The 24377-nt window shown below is 37.0% G+C and overlaps 1 protein-coding gene across 1 annotated transcript; it reads left to right on the top strand.

Annotated features, from left to right (window-relative positions):
- Window positions 1–5805: 5805 nt before the first annotated feature.
- LOC139710119 (polyprenol dehydrogenase-like) lies at window positions 5806–17339 on the top strand. Its single transcript, XM_071622053.1, has 6 exons — window positions 5806–5939; window positions 8599–8706; window positions 9597–9767; window positions 10541–10748; window positions 12877–13096; window positions 16868–17339. The coding sequence occupies exons 1-6, from the start codon at window positions 5840–5842 to the stop codon at window positions 17120–17122; spliced, it is 1062 nt and encodes a 353-aa protein (XP_071478154.1). The 5' UTR covers window positions 5806–5839; the 3' UTR covers window positions 17123–17339.
- The last annotated feature ends 7038 nt before the right edge of the window (window positions 17340–24377 follow it).

Below are 24377 nucleotides of genomic sequence, written 5' to 3'. Positions count from 1 at the left end.
CAGGTGCCACTTGTTATGCTACAATCATACAATTTATTTCGATCTTCGATCTTCACATAAAATCAAGTAAACTATATGCAAGGATTCTACTGTGAAAAAATTGTGGTCAGATGTGAACTCATTAGGTAAGAATTATCATCAGTATACTTGCGACAGTTGTGTACGTTTTTATGGGATCTCTTTGTGTCATTGAATGACACTTACTCAATGTTGTTGGTACACTGTTGGTCATAAAGGTGGAATATTTTTGTTAGTTTCAATCCTTCCACTTAAATCATTGTAATTTAAATACTTTCAGAGCATTAAAGATGATATTTGGACACAATGTTATTTAATAGTTTTTTGGGGACGTGAATTTCCATGATTAATCACAAAGTTGATGAGCCGGTTGATGAGCAAGGGTCCCGGGAACATAGCTTGTCGATAGGCGATAGCGCTAGGCCGGCGTGTATGTAACTTGCAATACGTACACTGCATCAATACAATACGCGCGCGCACTGCATGCATCCGATGCAATACCGCGCACCGTCATCAGCGCTACATGCTTGCGCCGCGCACTGCATCATAAATGGGTCTAGATCAAAGAGATTATACCTATAGAGTAAGTAGTCGCCATACGCGTGCGTACAAATAGTGCGTCCAAAATTGAAGAGGGAGCGCACACTCAGCTCCTGGCACTGGATCTAAGTCTACGTTCAAGCCATATCTTCTCATATCATATCTGGATTGATATGTTATTCTTCATTACACATTTTCATTTTCACAGTCACTATGTGGTTAATTGTTTAAATATTAGTTTCTACGATGATATCATATCATTTGAACCATTTTGGAGAGTCCAGACCTTTTTGTTGTTCGCAAAATAAACAGTGGGAACTTGGGTGTAGACTAGACAGTACTTGAGCATTATGACGTTTGTTTCGCTTACATTCCCACTCACGCCATAAAATCAAACAACATCAGCACCATTATGACGCTTAAACATGACCATTGTGACGTCACAATAAAACAACGCAAGGTCACTGCGCCGAATATTAAAGTCGAGCGCATTAAAAATTGCGCTGCCATCTACTGATTAATAACTGTACAGGATCCGTGCAATGGTCCGTGCAACGCGAAATGGCAGCTCCCTCGCGCGGCTGCCTCCCCACTGGACTACGCCCTCTTGTGGTATAATCTCTTTGGTCTAGATACGTGATGGCGTTTTTCTGTGCGCATCACAGTGATGTGCATAGAAAAAATTAACACATGTTCACTTGGTAGTGGGGGGGGGGGGGGGGTTAAAACCTATTGCCCGAGGCTGAGCCTGAGACAGAGTGCTACAGGAACATATTGCATGCGTCTGGACATTATGGTGGCGTTTTCCTATGCACATTAAATTTTTTACTTGGCAGCCCAAGGGGGGGGGGGGGGGGTTAAACCCCCTAAACCCCCCCCCCCCCGTAGATCCGCCACTGCAAGAAGCTGAATAGTCTTTCTTTTTTGTTGTTGTAATGTGTACATATCCAGTTAATGTGTAAACTGCCCTAATTTGGCTTGATATTATGGCATAGTCTAGGTTGAGGTGCGTGGAGCTTCAGATTTCCATCTTTTTGTAAGACAATGAGAAATCTTTTATGACATATTAAGCAGCGTGTACATCTAAGAGGAATTAAAAGTCTATTAGATGGAAATTGGTTTTATAATGGCTAAGAAATATAAAAAAGTGGGACATCCCTTTTATTAGGACGACTTTGCTTTACTTTGTTTTTGATATCTCAGCCATTTCAAAACCGATGTTCACAAAATTAATGACTTCTAAAATCATGGTAGAGTTATATTCTCTTAAATATTCCATAAGTGGTTTAAAATTATCTCGCAAAAATAAAAGGTAATCTGAATCCCGGTCTGGTACATTCATGGTAGAATCATTGTAGAATTGTATTCTCGTTGATATACCATAAGTGCTTTAAAATTATCTCGCAAAAAAATAAATGTAATCTGAATCCCCGTCTCAACCAAAACTATATCATTCTTCTACAAGTCTTCTACTGGCAATGCTCTGTGATGAATAAGTAATGGCAACACATGGTGTATAAGTTGATCGCGAAAAACATATTCTTGTTTCCTTTAAATCTCTATAATGTTTATGGCGGTGAGAGTATAGACGGTCAAAAAGAGCCCTCATAAGTCCCGGGGCAGTGCCTCTTTAGACAGTAGACTTAAAAGAGGATGGAATATTTCTGGTTGAGATGAGGATTCAGGTTTAACTTTTTTTTTTTTGCAAGATGATTAGAAACCACTTATATTAAAAACAAAGAGCAATTCAAAGTTCATTTGATGAAAATCAGTTTGAAATGACTGAGGTATCTATAAAGGAAGTGGTCCTAATAAAGGTGAATCATCATAAAATAGACTTTCAATTCCTCTTATAACAGTATGCCTTTTAATATCTAATAAGTTGTATCTAATTGTCTTGCAAAAAGGTAAATCTTAAACCCAATATGTCATCCAGAACGATACCATCCCTTTAATCGCTGTTTTTAATAAAATATATCTTCGGCATTCTCGTATACAAAATAATTGTATCCTCTGCGTTCACAGGTGAATTGTCTATTTATGCGATGATGATGCAGAAATCAAATAAAATTATATCATATCACACCAAATACTTGATTCCTTTTCATTCCTTTTATACTTGATAATGAAAAAGCTGATATATGCCTGTGTTTGTATCAAAATCAAATCAGAGCATACAAGCGCACTTAGTACGAGCTTCCAACTCCTTCCAAGTTCCAAGTTTGTATCATGTGAAGGGAACACACACAATTATGATTCCTTTTCACAGGTAAAGACACTTGAAAAGCTAACAATTCTTAGCTGATTTTGTATAGGGGAATCAGTTTCAAGCAGTTGTGAGAACGTGTATAATTTATACAATGATTAGGGGCGTTAATCATGTATCTCTTTGTTTTTCCCGGGTTGCTATACCGAACACTTCAAGCCCCTTTTTATGATCATATCGGTCTTACGTACGTATATTGGACGCAGGTGTGCAAGATCACAACTTTTCAAGGACAACTCTTTCAAATAATACACCTTCACATCTTGTCTGCTTGAGGACACTCTGGCAGATTTCTAGTACTACCACTGACTACCTTTTAAAGAAAAAAACGTCAAATGCCAACCGGGGGGGGGGGGGGGGGCGGATGAGGATGTAATGGATAGAATCGTCAATGTCAGTTGGACTTCTCAACTTGGAATACAGCTTTGAATACATGTCATGTACATTAATGGCTGGATTGTTATAAGCTATTAAAAGCCCAGCTTGGAAGTCCATTATGACATTGTATAGTAACATACACATATATCATGTTGTCTTGTACATGATTATACACGAACAGTGGTCAAATATGGCATATAGTGTCGGTCTCGTGCACGGGCTTTGTTTGCTTACAGTCGGTCTCATGAGCCTTTTGTGCGTAGTGTCGGTCTCGTGAGCCGTATAACTCCTGGGCTTATTTTACTTGATGTCGAACTCGTGGGCTTTATTTACTCAGTGTCGAACTCGTGGGCTGTATAACTGGTGGGCTGTATGACTTGTGAGCTGTATGACTCGTGGGCTGTATGACTTGTGAGCTGTATAACTTGTGGGCTGTATGACTCGTGGGTGTCGGTCTCGTGACGTGCACCCGAACAGATAGGCTTACATACTCGTAGTTAACATAAGAAGGCGCTGCTCATCATATCGGTCTCGTGGTCCTTCTTTGCCTAGTGTCGGTATCGTGAGCATCTTAATTGCGTATACCGTATGTCCCCCCCCCCCCCCCAAAAAAAAAAAAAAAAAAAAAAAATACAACGGGAGCTCCGCAATGATATTTTTAAAAATAGTTCATCAAATACAAATTCAGGATATGAAACTATAACTCATTGCCCACATCTTACAGAAACCCCCATTCGATTTGCTTCAGTGGTCAAAGAGAAATGATGAATTTTGTAGAGGATGTTAGGAATCTCTTCCCTCCAAGTTTTGTCTATTGTATTCACACACAAGAGCATCAAAGTGCTAAACTTGAAAGAATCAGACTCATGACATGCTTTACAACAATCCACATTTCTCTGTGACCGCTTAACCAAATTAAATGGGGTTTTCTGCCAAATAGAGCTAAGATGTTATATTTGAAGACCTTGAAGTATATAGCATTTAGACAGTTTAATCATATTTGGTGTTATCAATGTGAAAATCTGATCGTAATTTTTTTGGGGGGACATGCTGTACAGTATGTCCCCCAAAAAATTACAACGGGGCCCTCCGCAATGATATCTTTAAAAATAGTGAATCAATCTAAATACAAATTCAGGGTATGAAACTATAACTCATTGCCCACATCTTACAGAAAACCCCTTTCGATTTGCTTCAGTGGTCAAAGAGAAATGAGGAATTACATCTTGTATTGCCGAATTTGCGTGCTTGATAGTCTGGTTTACAGACATTGTGATGGAAGTAATGATTGAGTTGAGTTGAGTTGAGTTGAGTTGAGTTGAGTTTATTAACAACATACATGTGAATATGATAACATGATAACATGAAATTCCATAGGGTAAGATACAATAACATGAACATTTTTTATGAGAATACAATGATTTTGTACAAGGTTCTTACAGCTATGCAAGCATATGTTTTACATACTTATATTTATCTTACATAAGAATACGTGTGGTATAATAGATTTAGTTTCGTTGTGATACATTTATCACTGAAAAGGCAAAGAGTATGAATAAGTATGTAATGTAGAAATACGCATAGACAAAGGTTCTGAAAAAAAATAGAAAAAATAGAAAAACAGAAGATAATGTTGTTAAAGGGGGAACTAAAAGTTAGCACAAGTGCTAGTCGAGAATGGTTCGCCCATTATAGCTACATGTATATTTAAGCTGCTTATTGCAAGGTCTACTCTTATAGTAACTGTACTATAAAAGTACATTAAACTAAACACTGAATATTCTTTTCTTCACTAAACTTCATTTAACAAGTGATTTTTCAGGTATCTTCGAAATGCAGATCTTGTTCTTTCCTCCTGAATATTTTTGGGCAAACTATTCCAAAACTTTGACCCGACAAAATTTATAGAAAATATACTCCGGAATATGTGTCGTTTTACATTTCGGGAGTCTAAGCATGGAATGATCTTTGCCTCTAGTCCTGTATGCATGATTGAATAAAGATACATGCGCATATAAACATCGAAGATGCCTATGTTGAATACTTGGACAAATACAACTGAAGTGTAGCATACATGTTACTCATGTATCATCTTTACTCCCAGCCTGACAGATTAAATCCGTATTGCAGAAGGATACATGATTATGCGTCTTCAATTGATCTGGCACCGAGACTAATGCTATACGTACACGCCATTAAAACCAAAACAACAACATACATCATTGTTGTATCACGTGAGACGTGACGGACGGTAGGCATGCTAGCTAGCTGTGGAGGATTGAGACCTCACACGTTGGGCAAGTTCAGTGCTAACAGACCTTCTTAGACGGCCCTATCATATCAGAAGTCACTTCAGAGCGTAATAAATTAATGAGCTTTAGATTAGATTGATCGGCGATCGCCGGCGTCTGTGTGGTCACCCACATTTGAGCTCCTACACTACCAGTGACTACTCTGCACTGATGAAATGAGGTGTGAGCCTGTGCCTCGAGTGTATGAGCTTTGAACAAGCGAACTCCACCGATCTAACGCGTGCCGTCCTCCTCACCTCCCCGATTCTGGCCCGGCGCTTTCGGCTAAGAAATCGATGGGCAGCTGCAGTGTTTATGTGTGGTGTGTGTGATATAGTATATCATCATGGAGTTGTGGAAGCAGATATTCTACATGCTGATTATGTACGGCATCGCAATATTTGCAACCATTCGACAGCTGTTGCGAGGCCACAAGAAATTAGAAGGTAAATCAGGGGAAAGATTGAATGACAAATGAGTCTATAGTTTATAAAATACCTTGAGTTTTCACTCAGTTTCAATTGAGTAAACTTTTACAGCATTGCGATTGGCATTGCCGTTAATGGAGTTATTTGGCAGAATTCAATTTGTACATGCTGGTTTTGCAAAGAAACTTCATCCATGTATAGTCTATAGACTATAGTAGAGTCTTGATATAGATACTTGTTGATAAATGATAACTTGTTAGTCTCGAAGTTAGAGTGCTAAAACAGGTTTTTATCGACTTGTAGGTGAACTAATCTTATTACCAGATTACAGCTGTATTAAAATGCCGTTAAACGTACAAATAACCAACTAGTACTACACAAAGGCAAAGTAAAAACAAATCATTATCCGTTGCAATCCTTTGCTTTGTGATCTTCAATACAACTCGAGTCAACTTACCATATATTAATAATTTTGAATTTTGATAAGGTCTAAATACATGTACATCTGATTCTACAGACAGATTGTCATTGTCAGATAATGATAAAACTCTTAGTTAAAATTTAAAAAGAATTCATTAGGCCTCAGATATATACAATTTCAATGTATATAAATATTATTTCTGTCACTGTGCTGTATTGTAAGGACTTGGTGCATGGTTGATTATCATCAACGAATTGTTGTGTTAAAGAGGCACGTCATTCACATTCGAATATTTGCGCCTTCATCTGCACAATATCGATAGTTGTACATGTACAAATCAATTTCTCAGGAAAAACAAAAACAAAAACTACTTTATAAAATTGTGGTGAGCGGTCTGATGCTGTCATACAGTTAGGGTAGATAAGTCCCAGTGCATGATGATGACAAAACCTGGTCAGCCCGGCTCGTACATTGAGCAGGTTTCTCAGTCGCGCACAACTGACTTAGACCCGGGGCCCTCATTTGTCGCACATAGGGTGCTCTGCCCAATGCATATGGTACAAAACGATTTAGATATTTGATTATTCAGACTCCTAAACACGTTATAAACATCAAAAGAATTTATATCACACCATACATTAAAAAAAAAAATGAACATAATTTGTGAATAATTCTAATTTCACATTATATCTAAGCAAACATCCGGTTGTGCAGTGTGCAAATCTAAATTAGGCAAAACTTAAACAAGGCTAGGACCTACATAGGTCTATCAGGCGTAGGTCTCTTAAGGTAAATCTTCTGGTTCTCTTTACATGTTATTGTTAAATTGTCTTTTTCATGCTTATACTCCTGTCAAAATATTTTCTCATGCCTTGCAATAAATAAACCTCCAAAACACACACATTGTACACAAACGTGGATTACCAACCACCAAAAGAGTCACATTTTGAGACAATTTGTGTTTTCAGAATAAGCCAAAATATAACATTCAGTATGCACCAGATTGCACAATTTAAAGCTTAACATTGTGCTATTATTTAAGCTCTTTTACCCCTCATCCACACCCTTTACCCCTTTTTGTCTGTCGGCTTTGAACTTTTAAACTCAGTTCATCGATCTGATTTAAATTCATCGATCATGAATACATTACAGAGTATGTACTGTACCTTGGAGTTTTGTAGAACAATAGCAATGGCATACCATATGGTAGCAAATGTAAACATCCTGCTGCGCAGTGGGTATGCTGCACCTGTGTATTCACTTTTGATGATACAGAGTGAAACTAACTGATCATGACTTTATAGTGCATCACCTCAGGTGCTCGCCTGTACTAGATTATCAACTTTCACATAACAATTAACAACAAAACAGCGTACCTGGTACCATAGTTTATGCTTGCCACCATGCTGGTGGTTTTAATCTGAAAGCAATACTTGCGTTCCTGTGGTCAGTACAAATAAATGATTTTGTGTAGTCATAGTTAATAACTATCATTGTCACTTGCACACCCTTTTGTCTGCCATTATGGATGGAATGCAATAATTAACATTACTGAAGAAATTTACTCGGGTAAAACTGAATGGAATTGTCCTGGATATGTATAATACATACCAGTAAATGGAGAGAAATGGTGGCATCACAGTAATATTCATTCACTACATTGCCTGCCAATCTGCAGTCTGTATCATGCATAGTACATTGCAATTTCACAATATGCAATGGGCCTACATGTACCTCTGTATTGTGAAAATACAAAATTGCATGAAATATGAGGAGAATGTTTGTTATGTTTTCACAGGTTTGTTTTTTATGTTATCATGTTTTGTTTTGTTTTGTTTCATTTTTTTTTTTAATGTTGGTTATAACCTTTGATATGAAAATTTGGGTCCTGAGGTAGCAGATGATATCATTGGTATCAATGGTAATGAATGTGAAAACAAATTGAGAATTAAAGATAGCAAACTTCATGGGAAAGGATAGATCTACGATATGTATTCGATGACATAATTCTTTTCAAACAAGACCTTCAATGACAAGATATGTGACAATTTGAGTCGAAAATATTGAGATGATTTTTTTTTTCCTCTGCTGTGGCTAGGAGATCCCAATTGCAACTTGTGCTATAGACAGCAATTTGATGATTGCATTTGTACATCTGCACCTTTTAGTTACAAGTATGTGAAATTCTGCAAGAGTTTCCCACAGTGCACAGGTTTTCCTTATTTCTCTGCATGGATGTGCTTCATTCTTCCACAGATGTACCAAGATATGATGGCAAAGTTGCCATAGTGACCGGAGGTGCTGTTGGTATTGGCCTTGAAGTTGTCAAGGAACTATGCCGTGCAGGAATGCAAGTGTTTATAGGTAAAATTCAACAAATTTAGACAGTGCCAAGACCTGATAACTTTTGCAGAAGTCATAATGAGTACATACAGTATTGTGCACTCATGTAAAATTAGCTTTTAAGTACAAATGTGAATAGAAACAGCAAAACGAGATAAACAAAACAGTGAAATTTTGTGCAAATTCAGTTCAAAATGAAGAAAGTAATGAATTATTTTATGTTGTAGTATTACAACAGGCACAGAGAGGTATTCTTTTGATCTTCTCTGAGATCAAAATGTTTGCAGTTTAGTCAAGTTAAATACATGAACCTTCAAGAATTGATGATTCAAATACTGTTGCCATAGGATTTCCTTGAGCTATTTGCATAGCTTTGCCTTGATTAAAGGTTCCTGTTTGAAGCATATATCACAATCTAATCACTCAAGAGCAAGATCACTGCTATCTGTCTGTACTTTATCTGGGAAATGTGCACACCTTGTTTGTATTTAATTATCAGCCATGACAAGCCTTCTATCATCCTTTTTCTCTGTTGCTGAAGGCAGAAAAGTTGAGGGGGGCAAGAAACTAAAGGTAATTGTGGTGTACTGACAGGGATTTTGTCACTTCTTTCAGTTTTTCTTTCCTTTTTAGGATGTCTTTTGAGTCAGTTCATGTTTTTATTAATTTTTCCCTCGGAGAAAAGACAGATCTTATGACAGGAAAGGACTATTATGCTCTGTGGTAGTACATGTTAGTAGTGAAATATTTATGCATGAGAAAATGTATCCAGTCCTGCTAGTTTTTCACAATTTTTAATTCTGGGCTGTGAATTACATTTTCTGCAGCTCCTCAGACACATTTTCTTTCTTTTTTTCAAAAGTAAATAATTGACTATCAATAATGGTATATTACTAACCGTTTGATTTTAGGAACCCCAAGCTCAAAAGAGGCAAAGAGAGCATTTGAGTTCATCAAGTCAGAAAATGCACTTGCCAGAGTCGACTGGATTCCTCTGGATTTGTCTTCCCTGGCATCTGTCCAACAGTTTGCAAAGACCTTCATCGATAAGAAGCTACCTCTTCATGTCCTGGTAAATAATGGTAAGCTGCTCAACAGTTCAGGGGTTACAACTTGCTAGCAATTGGGTGTAAATGTTAACAGCTGGTACTGTAAAAGTGGATATTTTCGCATGACTAATTTTTCGCGCTCGGCGGGGTTAGAAGAGTTTCGCGTGTTTTTGATTCCGCGGAATCAAAACGTCAACTACTGGAACATATGACAAGCAAAAATATTCGCGTGCTTTTATTTTCGCGCTCATTTCTGGTTGCGCGAAATGCGCGAAAATTTCAACACCGCGAAAATTTCCACTTTTACAGTATATCGTGGTTGTTAATTTTTGCATACATGTAGCAAAGAGTAAGGTTGAATTTACACAGTTGTTTGAGTGCATCTTTTCAAGGGCACACAACATTAAGCCGTGAAGAAAAGAAATTAGTACCATCTGTCTTATTCATTTAAAGGGTATTAAAGAAAGCATTAATGTATTGTAAAGAGGGAAATTGGAGCGTATGACATCAACACCTAAAATTTGTGTAACTGAAATCAGAACTGATGCCAAACACTTGTTATTCTTGTTGAAAGTTGTGACTCCAGTATTTCCAAAATTTAGTTATGATTCCAGTAATGTCAAAATTTATAATTATCTTTTTAACATTGTATTTATTTAGATATCAGTATTAATTCTTTTTCTATATCTTTTTGTGCATGAAAATCACTCACTATAGACTAAGTGCAAAGCTCCATAAAGTGCTGCAATGTTTGGTATTGTGCTGCGAGTGAAGAGTTATAAATGTCTTCGATTTGTTTGACCCAGCTGGTGTGATGATAACTCCATACCACAAGACAGTGGACGACTTTGAGCTTCAGTTCCAGGTCAACTACCTTGGTCACTTCTACCTGACCAGACTTCTCCTGGATACCCTGCACAACTCGGCCGACTCCAGGAACTACTCCAGGATTATCAATGTCTCTTCCATTGCGCACTTTGGCGGTTCACTGGACCCTACACACCTGACTAAAATGTGAGTACACATCCCCTTTGACTTTAATAGTCAAATGATATTTGTGTCAAAAATAGTGGTGTAACTACAGTTTAGGCCTGAGACTAAGGTACAGTTCAAATAATTGATGTGCACAATTTTTGTTTCAAATACATTTTTCAATCACACACAAATCCTACCTAATAAAGGGTAGCAAATCAGTTGGTGACCTTTTGGGATATATGTGTAAATGCTTTTTGTGTTTGATTAAATGCCATATCACTACTTCACAAACACACAAGTCTCACCATGTACACAGTGTTGAACTATTGTGTGCATTGGCAGCTTTCATCAATACAGTACTCTAGTGCAATTGTACCCCATCCCACTACTTGTGCTGGCTACTGCCAATTTAGCATTTTTTTTTTTGAAGTCGTTGTACGAAATTGGCATCAAAAGGGCTGTTATACCATACTGTTTTTTTTTTTTTTCAGATTTACATACTATTCTCCACATTGACAATTCTTGAGAAAATAGAGATGTCTACCAGGACCGCTTGTATTAAACTTTCAACCATATGGCAGGTGTTGTACACTTGGGCATGCATGTGTAACACGGTTTTAAATAGTTTAAATGTAAATATGCTGTGTGTGTGTGTCAGAGATACACTCGTGCATGCAGCTTTTGTGCATCAGTGTATGTTTCAGTTATTGCATTTGCATTCAATGCAATTTGATACACCACCCTCAACTTATAGGAGGTCATCAGGATGACACCACCCAGATAAAATATGTTGTATGGAGGTCCATTCTTGGCGCTGTTCCACAACAGAGCTTGTGCATTGCATTAACCCGTTGAGGATGAGTCCTGAGTATACTCGGGCAAGTGTCTGTGGGAAATGCGTGTTGTAGCAAAATCAGCCCATCCTCGCTGGGTTAATGGCACAAAATGGTGCTCTCTGTGTGCTGAATGAGATATCTAAAGGTGTTTACCTGTATAATTGATATCCACCTCGAGGTTTGTCACTTTACGAAGTGTTGGTGGATGTCCCCAAAAACACAGAAGGCTGGTTTCACATTTCATTGTTATGGTCATGCGATATCAATATCAAAGAATGAACGGTGACCCCCCCCCCCCCCCCTTCAGCTTTCCCAACAGCACCTCTTCATAGTTTCAATGACATTCCTTCGCAGATAGAGGACATTTTGCTTGTGTCAGTGACTATGGAGGCGATATCTGCCTTCCTTTTCCTTCCATTGTTCCAAGTGGATCATGTGATATTTAGTATCTCACCCACATAGCTGTCCTTTCCAAAAGAGAAGTTAGCTATTAAAGCATCCAGTTTTTATCATCGTGGTTAAATCAGCTAGTTTTACCTGGTGGAAAAAAAAAAAAAAATGTTTTTGCATTCTGCCAGTTCACACTTTTAGTGATTTGTGTTCTGTGTACAGTGCACTACCGTTATAAACAAACATGGTTATAACAAAACTTCTTATACAACAAAATAAAATTAAGGCCAAAAATTATCATCTTAATACATATCTGTATACAGTTTATTTGGTGTGCTGAAATAATGAAATAACAAAAGAAAACTGCCAGTCTCATAGGCTTTGTTATAATGGGAGTCGCCTGTATCTCATTTGAGACAGTCACAATTCTATTAGAACCTCACTGTGTTGTGTATATGAACACCTAATAAACAAATTAATTATAGAGGGAAATGGTTTTTGGAAATGTTTGGATCTACATTACTGCTTGAAACATTGCTGTTTGTTTTAGGTTTTTTGTTTTGGTTTTAGCTTTCCCCGTGTGAAAATAGCATGAGGGAAAGAAAATATCACAGGAAGTATTTTGTCCTGTCCTTGCACTCGATGGTATTGCTGTTTTGAGTTTAGGTTTTGTTGGTACGGTATGGGTTTTCTTTGTTATTTTTTCAGCACCACAAAAGGTTTACATACTGGTATTTGTTTTTCTACTCAAAATTCAAGAGCATTAAACATATTGTTTAGCACAGTCCTCATGGTCATTTTGCTAGCACCAAATATGTATTGTATGAGCTATCATTATCTCTTTTTCATTGGTGTCCAATTGTGGAAATTCACTTCCAAGATTTGTATCAATTAATCAGCTTTTTTGCATGGATTTGTTTTACTTTGTGTGCACTTGGCAGCATGCCAGAAGAGCTGTATTCTCCGTACAAGGCTTATGCTGACAGTAAACTTGCCGTAGTCTTGGGCACGCAGGAGCTCCAGCGGCGTATATACCGCGCCAGTCGCCGTGTGACCGTCAATAGCCTCCATCCGGGAATGGTCAGTACTAACCTCTACCAGAACCTTCATCCTGTGATCCAAATGGTCAAGATGGTCATCACCCAGTTTGGACTGATGTGGGTGAGTGAAGCCGTGTTCCCATCTCTCTCCACTATACCGGGTGTCCCAAAAAAAGCGGAACGGTGGATTTTCAGTACCTTGCGGTCTAAAAGTGATATATTTTTCGACATCTTTAGTAAGAGCATCTTCCGCAGAAGACTATGATACCAAAATCATTAAATTTGGTTCAGTACTTTTTATTCTACGCCAATTTCTGTAAATGCAGTCATTTTCAATTTTTTGCGACTTATGAGATAATAATTTGGGCGCGACACACGTTCCATACGGTGAATTGTGTACGCTCGTTGATCCATGTCAACAAAAGATAACGCTTTCTATTTGGCGCGTACACAGACACAGACACACACACATACACAGTGTTTTGTTTTTTTTTCTGGCCTGTGCCCAATGTGAAAGCTGTATCTTTTGTTGACATGGATCACTGAGCTTACACAATATTCACCGTATGGATCGCGTGTAGCACTCAAATTATTATCTCATAAGACCCAGAAATCCGGCGAAATTTGAAAATGACTGCATTTTCAGGAATTGCCGTAGAATAAAAAGTACTGAACCAAATTTTATGATTTTGGTATCATTGTCTTCTGCGGAAAATTCTCTTTCTAATGATGTTAAAAAACATATCACTTTTAGAACGCAAGGTACTGAAAATCCACTGTTCCGCTTTTTTTGGGACACCCGGTATAAACCCATGATTGAAATTCAATAATCCTTTCACCACAGCTTTTTGTCAAGCTTCGAAAGTGCAGACAGTCAAGCCACAGTGTACCCATATCTCTAGGTTATGATGTGTAGGAAGCTAGTTAGCAGGGCTGCCAAATCTCACTCATTGAGAGTGAGACTCACTCATTTTGGTCCTTTTCACTCTAAAACTTTATTTCATTTGCATGCATTTCTATTGATCTCACTCATTTTGACTCCATTATAGCATTGGCCTATGGGAGTCTCACTCTCAACTAGTTTCCAGTGTTGGCAGCCCTGAGTTAGTTAGTGATATATAAAAATATTTTAATTTCATTTGTCTTTTTTATGGTTTCAGGTAGGTTGGAACAAGCCATTGTTAGAAGAATGTTTTGATTGAATTAGTACCTTTCAGATTTAATACCTTTGTTTCAATCAAAATTTGTCATAGCAATCTCTTCATATAAAAGTGTATGAAACCATTACCTGTTACAAATAGCAATATATTTTCATTAGATTCTGAGGTAAGGATTGGGAACAAATCTTCTTTTTCTTACATTGTATTTGTTTGAAATATTTATTGTGAACACAACAAAGTGCATCCTCTCTTGGAAGTCTTTGTAGAATTCCCTCTATTCAAAAGCATTTTACTTGAGTGAAGGACTGCACGATTCAATCAAGGAGATGGACTTTGACCCCTTTGCCTTGATAAAAGATTATCTGATCTCATCAGTCATTGGTCTAAAGTCCAATTTGCCCTAGAGTTGGGTATCAGAGACCGAGGGGACGTCAAATCAAAGATTGTGCTCTCCCAGTAGAATATTAAAACCAGCCCATGTTCTTTGCTTGTGTACATCGCTCAAGTGTTTACCCACCGCCTTGCATTCCTCTACTCTGTCCCTGCTCTGGTTATGCTACTGTATGTGCAGTGAATTATCAGCAGTTTTCTGATGATTCAAGAATGACCTTATAGATTTCAGTTGCATTCGAAATGAAATCTTTGAACTTCTCTGACTCCATACACATATGCCTGAAGGTCACCTTGTACCCCAAAAGGCTTTGTTGCCATTTTCAATGTATTCAATGGACAACATGTATAAGAGGCCTATACAAGTTAAATGCCATACAAGCACTTTCTTAATTTCATGTATAATGATGGCTCACATAAAAGCAAGCTGGAAATTTTCGTATAACTGGATGGATGGTGTAAAATGGGCATGAAAGTCCCATACGCCTCGAAGATGTGTTAATTTTCACTTTTTACAAATGTAGCTTCCCCATAATCTGCTGAAGGCCACTTAAGTGGCCCTAAGCTACATTTTTGGTCTTTTTGTTATTAAGAATAAGCATTTAAGTAAAAATTTATGTTATTTCACTCAAACACATTTAGTTTTATCAAGGAGGTACTAGTACTAGGCATTGCCTAGTACCTCCTTGGTTTTATCAAACTAAAATAAAAAAATTAAGTTTTATTATAAAAGTGAAAATTTACAGCCAAAGATTATGTCAAAATATGACTTTTTGCACAAAGTACCACAGAAAATCAGTATATGGGACTACACGGACATTGATTACTGACTCACAATTATGTAAATATTTGAACAGTGAAAAGAGATTACTACTTAAAATTTGTGTACTAGCATCCTGAGATATCAATGTACAAAAATTGGTTAAAAATTTGGAAAATGGTACAGGAAAGTTTAATAGTATTTTTCAGAAAAAAATTCAAAAATTGTGTTTGGCATAGAATATGAAAATTTATCAAAAGGATTTTTTTTTTATTTAAAAATTTCAATCATTTTCAAAATGGAAGTATAATATGATATACACACAAGAAATACAAATTTTTTGAATAATTTCCCAAATATTTTTGTGGCCCCCAAACTAAAAATGCCCAAAATACCCTGAGCATTTTATGGGTTGAATATCACTGAGCTGCCAAGCCTTCCTGTCCTTGCCACGGCAGGAGGCTCAGTCACTTAAAATTCTTCCTCATGTCCTGACAAGGGAATCAAAAGGCCTGCCCAGGTTGGGAATTAGTTTCACATACAGTGTATTAACATACATGCTGTATTGAAACACACAGAGATCTCCCAGATTGCTCTTTGAAACTTCCATGACTTTGATGTGAGTGGCTGTGTTAGCAGCCTTCATTGTGTTCTACTAAGAGTAGTAAGCACTGCACATGTACTAGTTGTCAAGAATATTTAAAGCCATAAGCAGATTCTGAAGTAGACTTCTCAAAGTATAACTGTATTTGTGAACACTAAACCTTAAAGCTATAACATAGTACCCATAGGGGCTCAAATTTATCTTTTACCAATTAGGAATTTGCTTTCAATATATCGGAAAGCTCTAACAAGAAACTTGTTTGGCTGGTATGGTTTGCTGGGATAACAAGTTATTTTTTTCCCCTTATCTTTAGTTCAAAAGTGTGAAGTGTTATAAAAGTTAGTATACCGACTTTTGTTATGACATTGCCCTCACTGTTCAGCACTGTGGGAAAGTGGAATGTTGCACGGTGATCGTCATGCCCCTGTAAACGTAATCTACATGCAATTCATGCTAGCATGGAAGATTGATGGATGTTGCTCTGGCCGAATTTGCTGATTATTTATGATTGATTATGAAAGACTATGTAGCAACCACAATTGGTAAGCTCCAAGATTGTGGACTTCCAATGAATCTTTTTGGCTAGTATAGTATTTTGCGTTTTCATCATTTCACAACTGAAATCGTATTATTACAGTGTTATTTCACTCATTTCTTATACATGTGTACATGTGGAGCAATTTAATCGACACTTCTGCAGGCATACAAGAACTGTGTTTTGGCTTTATATAGTGTGCCCGGAGATGGAGGTCATGTATATTTTGTCACAGAAACATGTCTAATCCAAATATCAAGAGAATTTTAGAGCAAGTGAATGAAATGAAAATGAGTTTATAGGAAGTGAACTGTATATGATGACAGGAAATTACTTTGCTGAACAATTAACTTTAAATGCAAGGAATTGACTCTATAAAACAGTATACAGCTTCAGTCAAAATAATGTATATTTTTTCAAATTGTTTGATTTGTTGTCATTAGACTAAAAGGAAAGGTTGTGCGACTACTGTGTATGCAGCGCTAGCAGAGGATATGCAGGGAGTCGGGGGTTGTTACCTTGACAACTGTGACAGCGTGGCATCGTGCAGCCTGTCATATGACAGGCACCTGCAGGTTGCACTGTGGAAGCAGTCCAGCGAGTGGTGTGGCCTACCAGTAGACATTCTCAGTCATAAGGCGTTGAAACAGCTTGCGAACAAGGAGCAGAACGGAAGGATGAGGGTGGCATCTATGTGAATATTGTGCATATTGAGACATGATCGTGTTGACAAGCTCCCTCGCGGCAAGACTTGCTCTTTTTAAAGAGGAAATCCACCCCAAACATAAATAAACTCTACAAGAAAGAGAAAAAAAATCCCTACAGAATGTTCTGAAAATGACAAAACTTGGATGAGAAATAAGGAAGATTTGACATTTTGAAATTTCACATTTTTTGGAAAATATTTCTGGACCAGTCCTTCTGAATATATACAAATGAGTGACTTGATGATGTCATGCCCCTACAATTTTTTTTACGTATGTTATATATGAAATTCAGAAAAATTTGTTATCTTTAGCTAATACAGGTAAAAGGATATTCCATACCCAAATATATAAGAGTTTGTTCTTTTTTATTTTAGGTGATTTTAAGACAAGTTTTATATTTGTACAGCTGAAATATGAGATTTTTTTTTCATTTCTGTATATATTTGAAATGAATAAAAAATTGTGAGAGCATCATATCATCAACGTGCTGATTTAAATATTCATAATGACTGATCAAGAAGTGTTTTTAAAAAAATTCAAATTGTCATATTTCCTTATTTCTTATCCCATTTTGATCATTTTTGCACTGTTCTGCAGGGAATTTTTTTCTCTTTCTTATGAAATTGATAAAATTCTGGAGTGGATTTCTTCTTCAAGTTTTGTCTTCATCTGAAGGACAGTATTACTCTTGACTTGTGACCCGCCACAACAACTGTATACTGTATACGCTGAATATTTCGCAAGGTTTTTATTTTCGCGAATTTCGCGAGTCAGGTGCTATTCGCGAAATTGAAGACACACGAAAATATTGACTCTGATCCCAATGTGGATGTGACGTACACATGTACATTTCTCCGTTCAGTGCAGGACTCCACAATCGCGAATTTAACCACTCCAAATCATCGTGGAATTCCCGATTCGCGAAAATTTAGACTCGCTGAAATATATGGCGTGTACAGTATTTAATCACCATGACAGTATTCACATACAGAGGTAGAGAACATTCAAGTTAATTCATCAGAAAGTTGAGTTTGGGTTTCAGTCATTTTCTGAATGATGAGATATTTATCTGCCACCCATGAAAATTTGTTTATAAGAGGTGGGCTTTCGACTTCAGTCTTTCTTTGTGTGGGTTTTTTTAATTCAGATAAAATGACAAGCGACAAGGGCTGATATAGTATTAGTTGAGGTGAGGATTCAGCTTTTAGCTTGTTAGATACTGAAAAACCACTTCATGAAATCCTAAAAAGCATAAACTTGTTAGAGGAATTCAAAGTTTATTTGATGAAAATCGGTTTCAAATTGCTGAGATATCCCAAAACAAAGTAAAATGAAGCAATCCTATGTCCGAATACAAAGGTGGGTTCCATCTTTGATAAGGATCGCTCAGTTTTTGATATCTCAGCCATTTTAAATCAAATTTTCATGGAATAAACTTCTAATTCCTGTTAGAATTATATGCTCTTTAATATTTCACAAGAGGTTTCTCATTATCTAAAACAAAAGCATCATAAAAAACGTATAGTCTGGAGCCCCATTTCAACCGAAACTGTACCATCCCTGTAAAGTCTACCCTTATGTACCATTTGCAAACCAAGATAGACACTGTACACAATTTGGCTTTTTGTTGTGCCAGGTCACATTGAAGCAATATGCTGCACTCTGCTCAGTATTGAGACACTTCTATGAAGTTCATGTGTAAGTACACCTGTACTGTGATTAAAACAACAGCAACTGCAAACCATTTCTCAGGTGATTGATTTGCAAGAAACTCAGTTTTTTATATGAAAGTGATGTCATATTTTATTTGAAATCCGAAATGCTCATTTGATGTGTCCAACTCTATTCCTTCAGTCACTGATCATTGTGCCAAATTCCTCTGAAAGTGACTTGGATATGTGATAGCAAGTTGCGAATGCCTACTAGTGAGCAGAAATTTGTGGTACTTTATTATTGCCATCACAATGTACTACAGGCTTGACTTTGAGAATGTCATCTCTAAGATACCAAAAATTACCTCAGATTTTTTATATTTCTGAAAATTCCAATTGTAAATACAACGCACTGAATATCTTTCTTGATGAAAACACATATGCCATATTCATGTACCAGTGACAATATAACTCCTTTTTGCCCATTGCTAATGGGATCTAAGTGGGTCATGTGCAAATTCTATGAGAATTTTAGAATCTCACAGGAAAAGGGTTAAACTCAGTGACAGGCCACTGTTCAATGTGTACTAGGTATTAAAAGTGTAGGTATATAGGGATGCCTTATGTTTGCATTGTGTTTGTGGGCACTAGTGTGATATGACAGATGATTATGCAGGTCAGTCTTTAGTTGATTCGTTCTTGGGTACTGTAGTATCTGTCGCCAGCGTGAACTTCTCTCCTTTTTTTTTTCATCTTCTTCTCATTCTTTGTGGCAGCCATATGTATTTTTTTTTTTTTTTCAATGTACTTCCAGACCTATTCAGGTGCATCCAAAATGATTCAGGTAAGAAAAGGGTATCAAGAGTCATGCATGCATACACTTCTGGCCATTTGCTACATACTACCTCTGTGATCATGCATGACACTTGTTTGCTAAACCAAGATATAACTCCTTTTACCAAAGCAAATTATGTGTTGTATATTACACAGTGTGTGTTTTCTTTACAGTCATGTATAATCCAAGGAAGTAGGCAATGTCCCCTGTAAACACAGGGACAAAAGCAGTTATAATAAAATGGTGTGACTTTTTGCTATGCTCCATTTTATACTGTGTGACAAATATGCTTATGAAAAATACAGCGAGAAATCCCATTGTTTTGTTGTCTTTTACTAAGTGGGCTATACACAAGCTGTTTCATGTGGTAAAAAACAAACAAACAAAAACAATGAAAAGCTGTATAAAGCTGGTTGTCAGCAATTATTGACTTTGAAAAAAAAAGTAAGTGTAGTCTGCTGGAAATGTATGTAGTTTGTACTTAAATTCTAGACTGTGTGGTCTATAATGTCATTGCCTTTTGTCATACATTGGCAGCTCAAAGCCACAGTATGGATAGAAATGTGAGCAAGAATCAGGTCATAAACCAGATGTTGTTTACTCACAGTATCAATTATGTACAGAATATATAACAAGACCTGCAAAAATCTGAGAGCAAATTATAACAAAAAATGGACATACTTTAGAATGTTAAACACTGTCAGTCTCAGTAAGCTTGCATTGTCTACAATACTTTATACAATACTTCACAAGTCATTCCCATTTTCATATACTTGTAGAGCTTAGAAGTTGTGTGATGCAATATATACTCTGAGCAAGCGTGCAATTTAGCAAACATTTCTTTCTTTTTGTTTTTATTTCAATTTAAAGGGATGGTATAGTTTTGATGAAGATGGAGATTCAGGTATTAACTTTTTGCAAGATAATAAAAAAAAACCCTACACAATTATATATGACATTTCAAAGGGCATACAATTCTGAGAGGAATTGAAAAGTTTATTATATGTGACCGGCGACAACGGTTTCAGGCAAAAGTCGGGAATTTTGAAAATTCATTTTTTCACTGAATCACATTGCCCATTTCCTAAGCTTTGCATTGATATAAAACACTTGTATTGTTCGGCACCATAAGTGGGCATAGAAAGGGAAATAAAATGCACTTTTTAAGTTGTTAGCCTGACAAACTTGCGAGAAAACAGGCTTTGAAGATTCACCTCTTTCTCAAAGACAATGTCCGAGCGGCGATGCGATGGGAGAATCACCCATCGGTACGATGGTGCCAATCGATGTTAAGCCCCGCCTCTAGCAACCACATCGCCTTCTGATTGGCTCACTGAGAGAGTCAAATTTCCCGGGCACCTTCCTCGGAGCTCAGCGTATGGAGCCGAAAAACAATGCGTTTCGCTCGGATTTGTTTACCAGTATGTCTTACAAGATGGCGAATACGATAATTGCACGTATGGTGTACATGTACATGTGTATGGTGCACGCATTACGCAATGGCATCCACACGCCATGACTGTGCGCATGTACAGGAGCGGTGGTGAATCCACACATTTACAAATCACGTTTTCATTGTGTTTGATTTGTCTTTATCATTGGCGACCCTTTTGAAGGCAGAAAATTGCTAGTGCTGGCAAGGGTCACGCTTCCTGTTTGTTTTGCTTTTACAACACATGCAAATATATATATATATATGTGTTACTTTGTTCGGTTGTGCTATTAAAACAAACAAACAACCTTCCATTGAGTCAGTCTGCTGTCATAATTTTTACTACATGTACAAGTAGACAAATTTGAGAATATTTAGTTTTCTTTTCACACGATTATGTCATGCTACATGATTTTTGTTTCACTTCCGTTGTCGAACATTGCGGTAGAATAGTTTGGATAGAAAGCCAAACGAAGAGCACGCACTACAGAGTGAGCGTATATAAACCACTTAGCAAGAACAATGGAGCATGTAATCGTGCACGCGTGGACAAAGCATTCCCCAAACGCTGCAACTGGCGTCTACGAAAGCCGAATTATGTAAATGTATGCGACGCACCAGCCAATCGCTGCGAGACCCTGCGCCGTAGCAACACTGGGGATATTGGCGCGGCGTTCGAAAGAAGCTCGAAGCTGACGAGTGCGATCCAACATAGGGTGCTTAAAATTCCATTTTCAATAGGAAAAACTTAGTCTTATGCTATGAAATTTAGTGTAGATGTAGAAAACATATCAAAGATTCGATTTCTGCAAAAAACCTAAATCGACAAAAATAATGGTCAAAATCTTTGTACCCCGCCTAGGAGGGAATTTGCTCTTGCGACTTTTGCCTGAAACCGTTGTCGCGGGTCACATATGATAATCGCTTTTGAAAGGGCTGAGATATCCAAAAACAGAGCAAAACAAAGTGGTCCTAGTACAAGGTGGCATGTCTTACAAAAAGTTAAAATGTGGATCTCCATCTCAGCCAAAATGATACCATCCCTTTAAATCATGATATTTGGAACAAGCATGTTAAAATGGTCTTGAAATCCAATACAATAAATACAATGTACATCATCCTGTTCATTGAGTCAACATGCTGCAGATATTGAATTGTTCCTTCTAAGATGCCAGAATTTATCTACCTGTAATTTTTGTGAAATATACAATAAGTTCATTCAGATTTTATGAAGAAAGATGCTGCTCTATCATCTACTGTAGCTGTACAATGTTTGCGAAAGTTGATTCATCCTAGAACTGTTATTTGGAGCAGGTGTAGATCACCTACATGTATCTGCATTCACATTTGGTAAAAAAAACCAACATATTTATGCAATGCTACCATCACACTCTTGTCTGTCACTATACTTTTCATTTAACGTTAGATTGTGTATCATAGCGATGATTGTTGCTACGTAGAATATAATTGTGTGTCTTAGAATTATGCGGTTATTACTCTTCACAACAAGTGGATAACATGATCATTATTCCAAAGTTTTAAATTCCCCAGCCAGAGTGTGTCCAGATTATGATGTACTTTGCTTTCGTCAAAATGTTTATACTTCTTACTCGGGTCACAGAAATTTGTGCATGAACACACGCCTGCTGATATTGGTGGCAGGCAATTGATTTGCCACTGCAAAAAAAGTCCTATTTTGACTTCAAGTAACACTAGGGCCCGAATTCACGAAGGTGGTACAATCTCGTTTATGGTTTAAACCATGGACAAAGACCATGGGGCGCATGGAATATTTTGTCAACGAAATGACAACAAAATGGTCATTTTGTTGACAAAATGACTGATTTCGTAACAAAATATTCCATGTGACACTTGGCACCCCATGGTCTTTGTCCATGATTTAAACCATGGACAAGATTGTACCACCTTTGTGAATTCGGGCCTAGAAGTGCATTTATAAGCCCTCACTGTGCTTCCAATTGGGTTGCTTGCCGAGGAAGGTTGAATGTATAGAAAGGAAAAGAATTATGAAGTAGTACAATGTAATTTTCATATATCACCTGACCAATTGTCAAGTCTGATGGGTTATGTAGGGGATGGAATGCATTAATGAATGGAAAATGAAATCTCCAATTTGGCTTGTTTGATCAGAGTGTGTAAATACATTACTTACTTTCATTCAGGATTTTGTTATTTCTATGCAATTATATGTAAAGGTCCCGTCACAGTAGAACAAATGCCCAACGAATTCCAAAATTTGAAGATACCTTACAAGAATACAAGATATGAAAAGATGTAAAACTAGTTCTTATTCTAAACATGTTTGACATTCTTTATTTTCGTTAGCTATTTTAAGGATTATCACAGAGATTTGTTGGAGCCATTTTTTTAAACAAGTCTAAAATTCCCATCGTATCTCTGTGAATCCCTAAGATTAGCTTATGAGTACAAAAAAAAAAAAACAAACAAAACAAAACAAAAACATGTTACAAATTATTCCAGTATTAGGAATGGATAGGAATGTATCTTCAAAATTTTGATATTCGTTGGGCATTTTGTTAGGCATTCACTTTAGTGTGACAGGCCCTTAAAGGTCTTGTTTACCTTTCGGAGCAGTGACTTTAAAAATGTTTGAGATATTACTTTTGATGTATACGTGTAGATCAGTTGTATCACAAAACATCCTACCGTACAAAATGTTTGCAATAAAACCTGAAATGTAAGGAGATATCAGTATTTTTCTCATAAACCATAACTGTAGACGGTGTAGTCTGGAATCATTTTTATTGTAACTATTGTTCACATTTTGTGTATTTAACAATACTTAATGTCGACTATATGGATTCAAATTTTTACAGTAGTTGTTTCTATCCCTAACTCACATTTTAGAACTATTTTACAGCACACATGCTGGGTTTTTGTTTCTTCTGCAAATGGTAAATTGTGCCTTTAAAGCAGTACATGTACGTGTAGTTTTGTTACTCAAATCAGTGCAAGGCTTGAGTACATTTTATGTATTGCTTAGATATGAAAGCAATATATTTTAAGAAAGTTGTGATTAGGAAAGTAAATATTATTTTCTTGGCAACGAGACATGACTACATGCATGAATTACAGTAGACTCCCCCCCCCCCCCCCCCCCCCCAATTTGACACTACCATTGTGTCTTTGGATTTATATACATTTTTTTTTTGTAATGACTTTGCGGAAGAATTTTTGTGTGTGTTAGGAGTGCTTGGATATTGGCGGAAACTACAACAACAGATTTTGCAGCAAAAGTCAAGAAATGTAGTGTATCAAGTTCAATTTCATGTAAATGGGCAATTC

Source organism: Diadema antillarum, unplaced genomic scaffold, assembly GCF_040938485.1.
Source record: "Diadema antillarum isolate AM-2024a unplaced genomic scaffold, OU_Dant_1.0 seq00001502_RagTag, whole genome shotgun sequence".
NCBI classification, from domain to species: Eukaryota; Metazoa; Echinodermata; class Echinoidea; order Diadematoida; family Diadematidae; genus Diadema; species Diadema antillarum.
The sequence above is the reverse complement of the archived record's forward strand: the minus strand, read 5'-3'. Positions and strand labels throughout refer to the sequence as shown.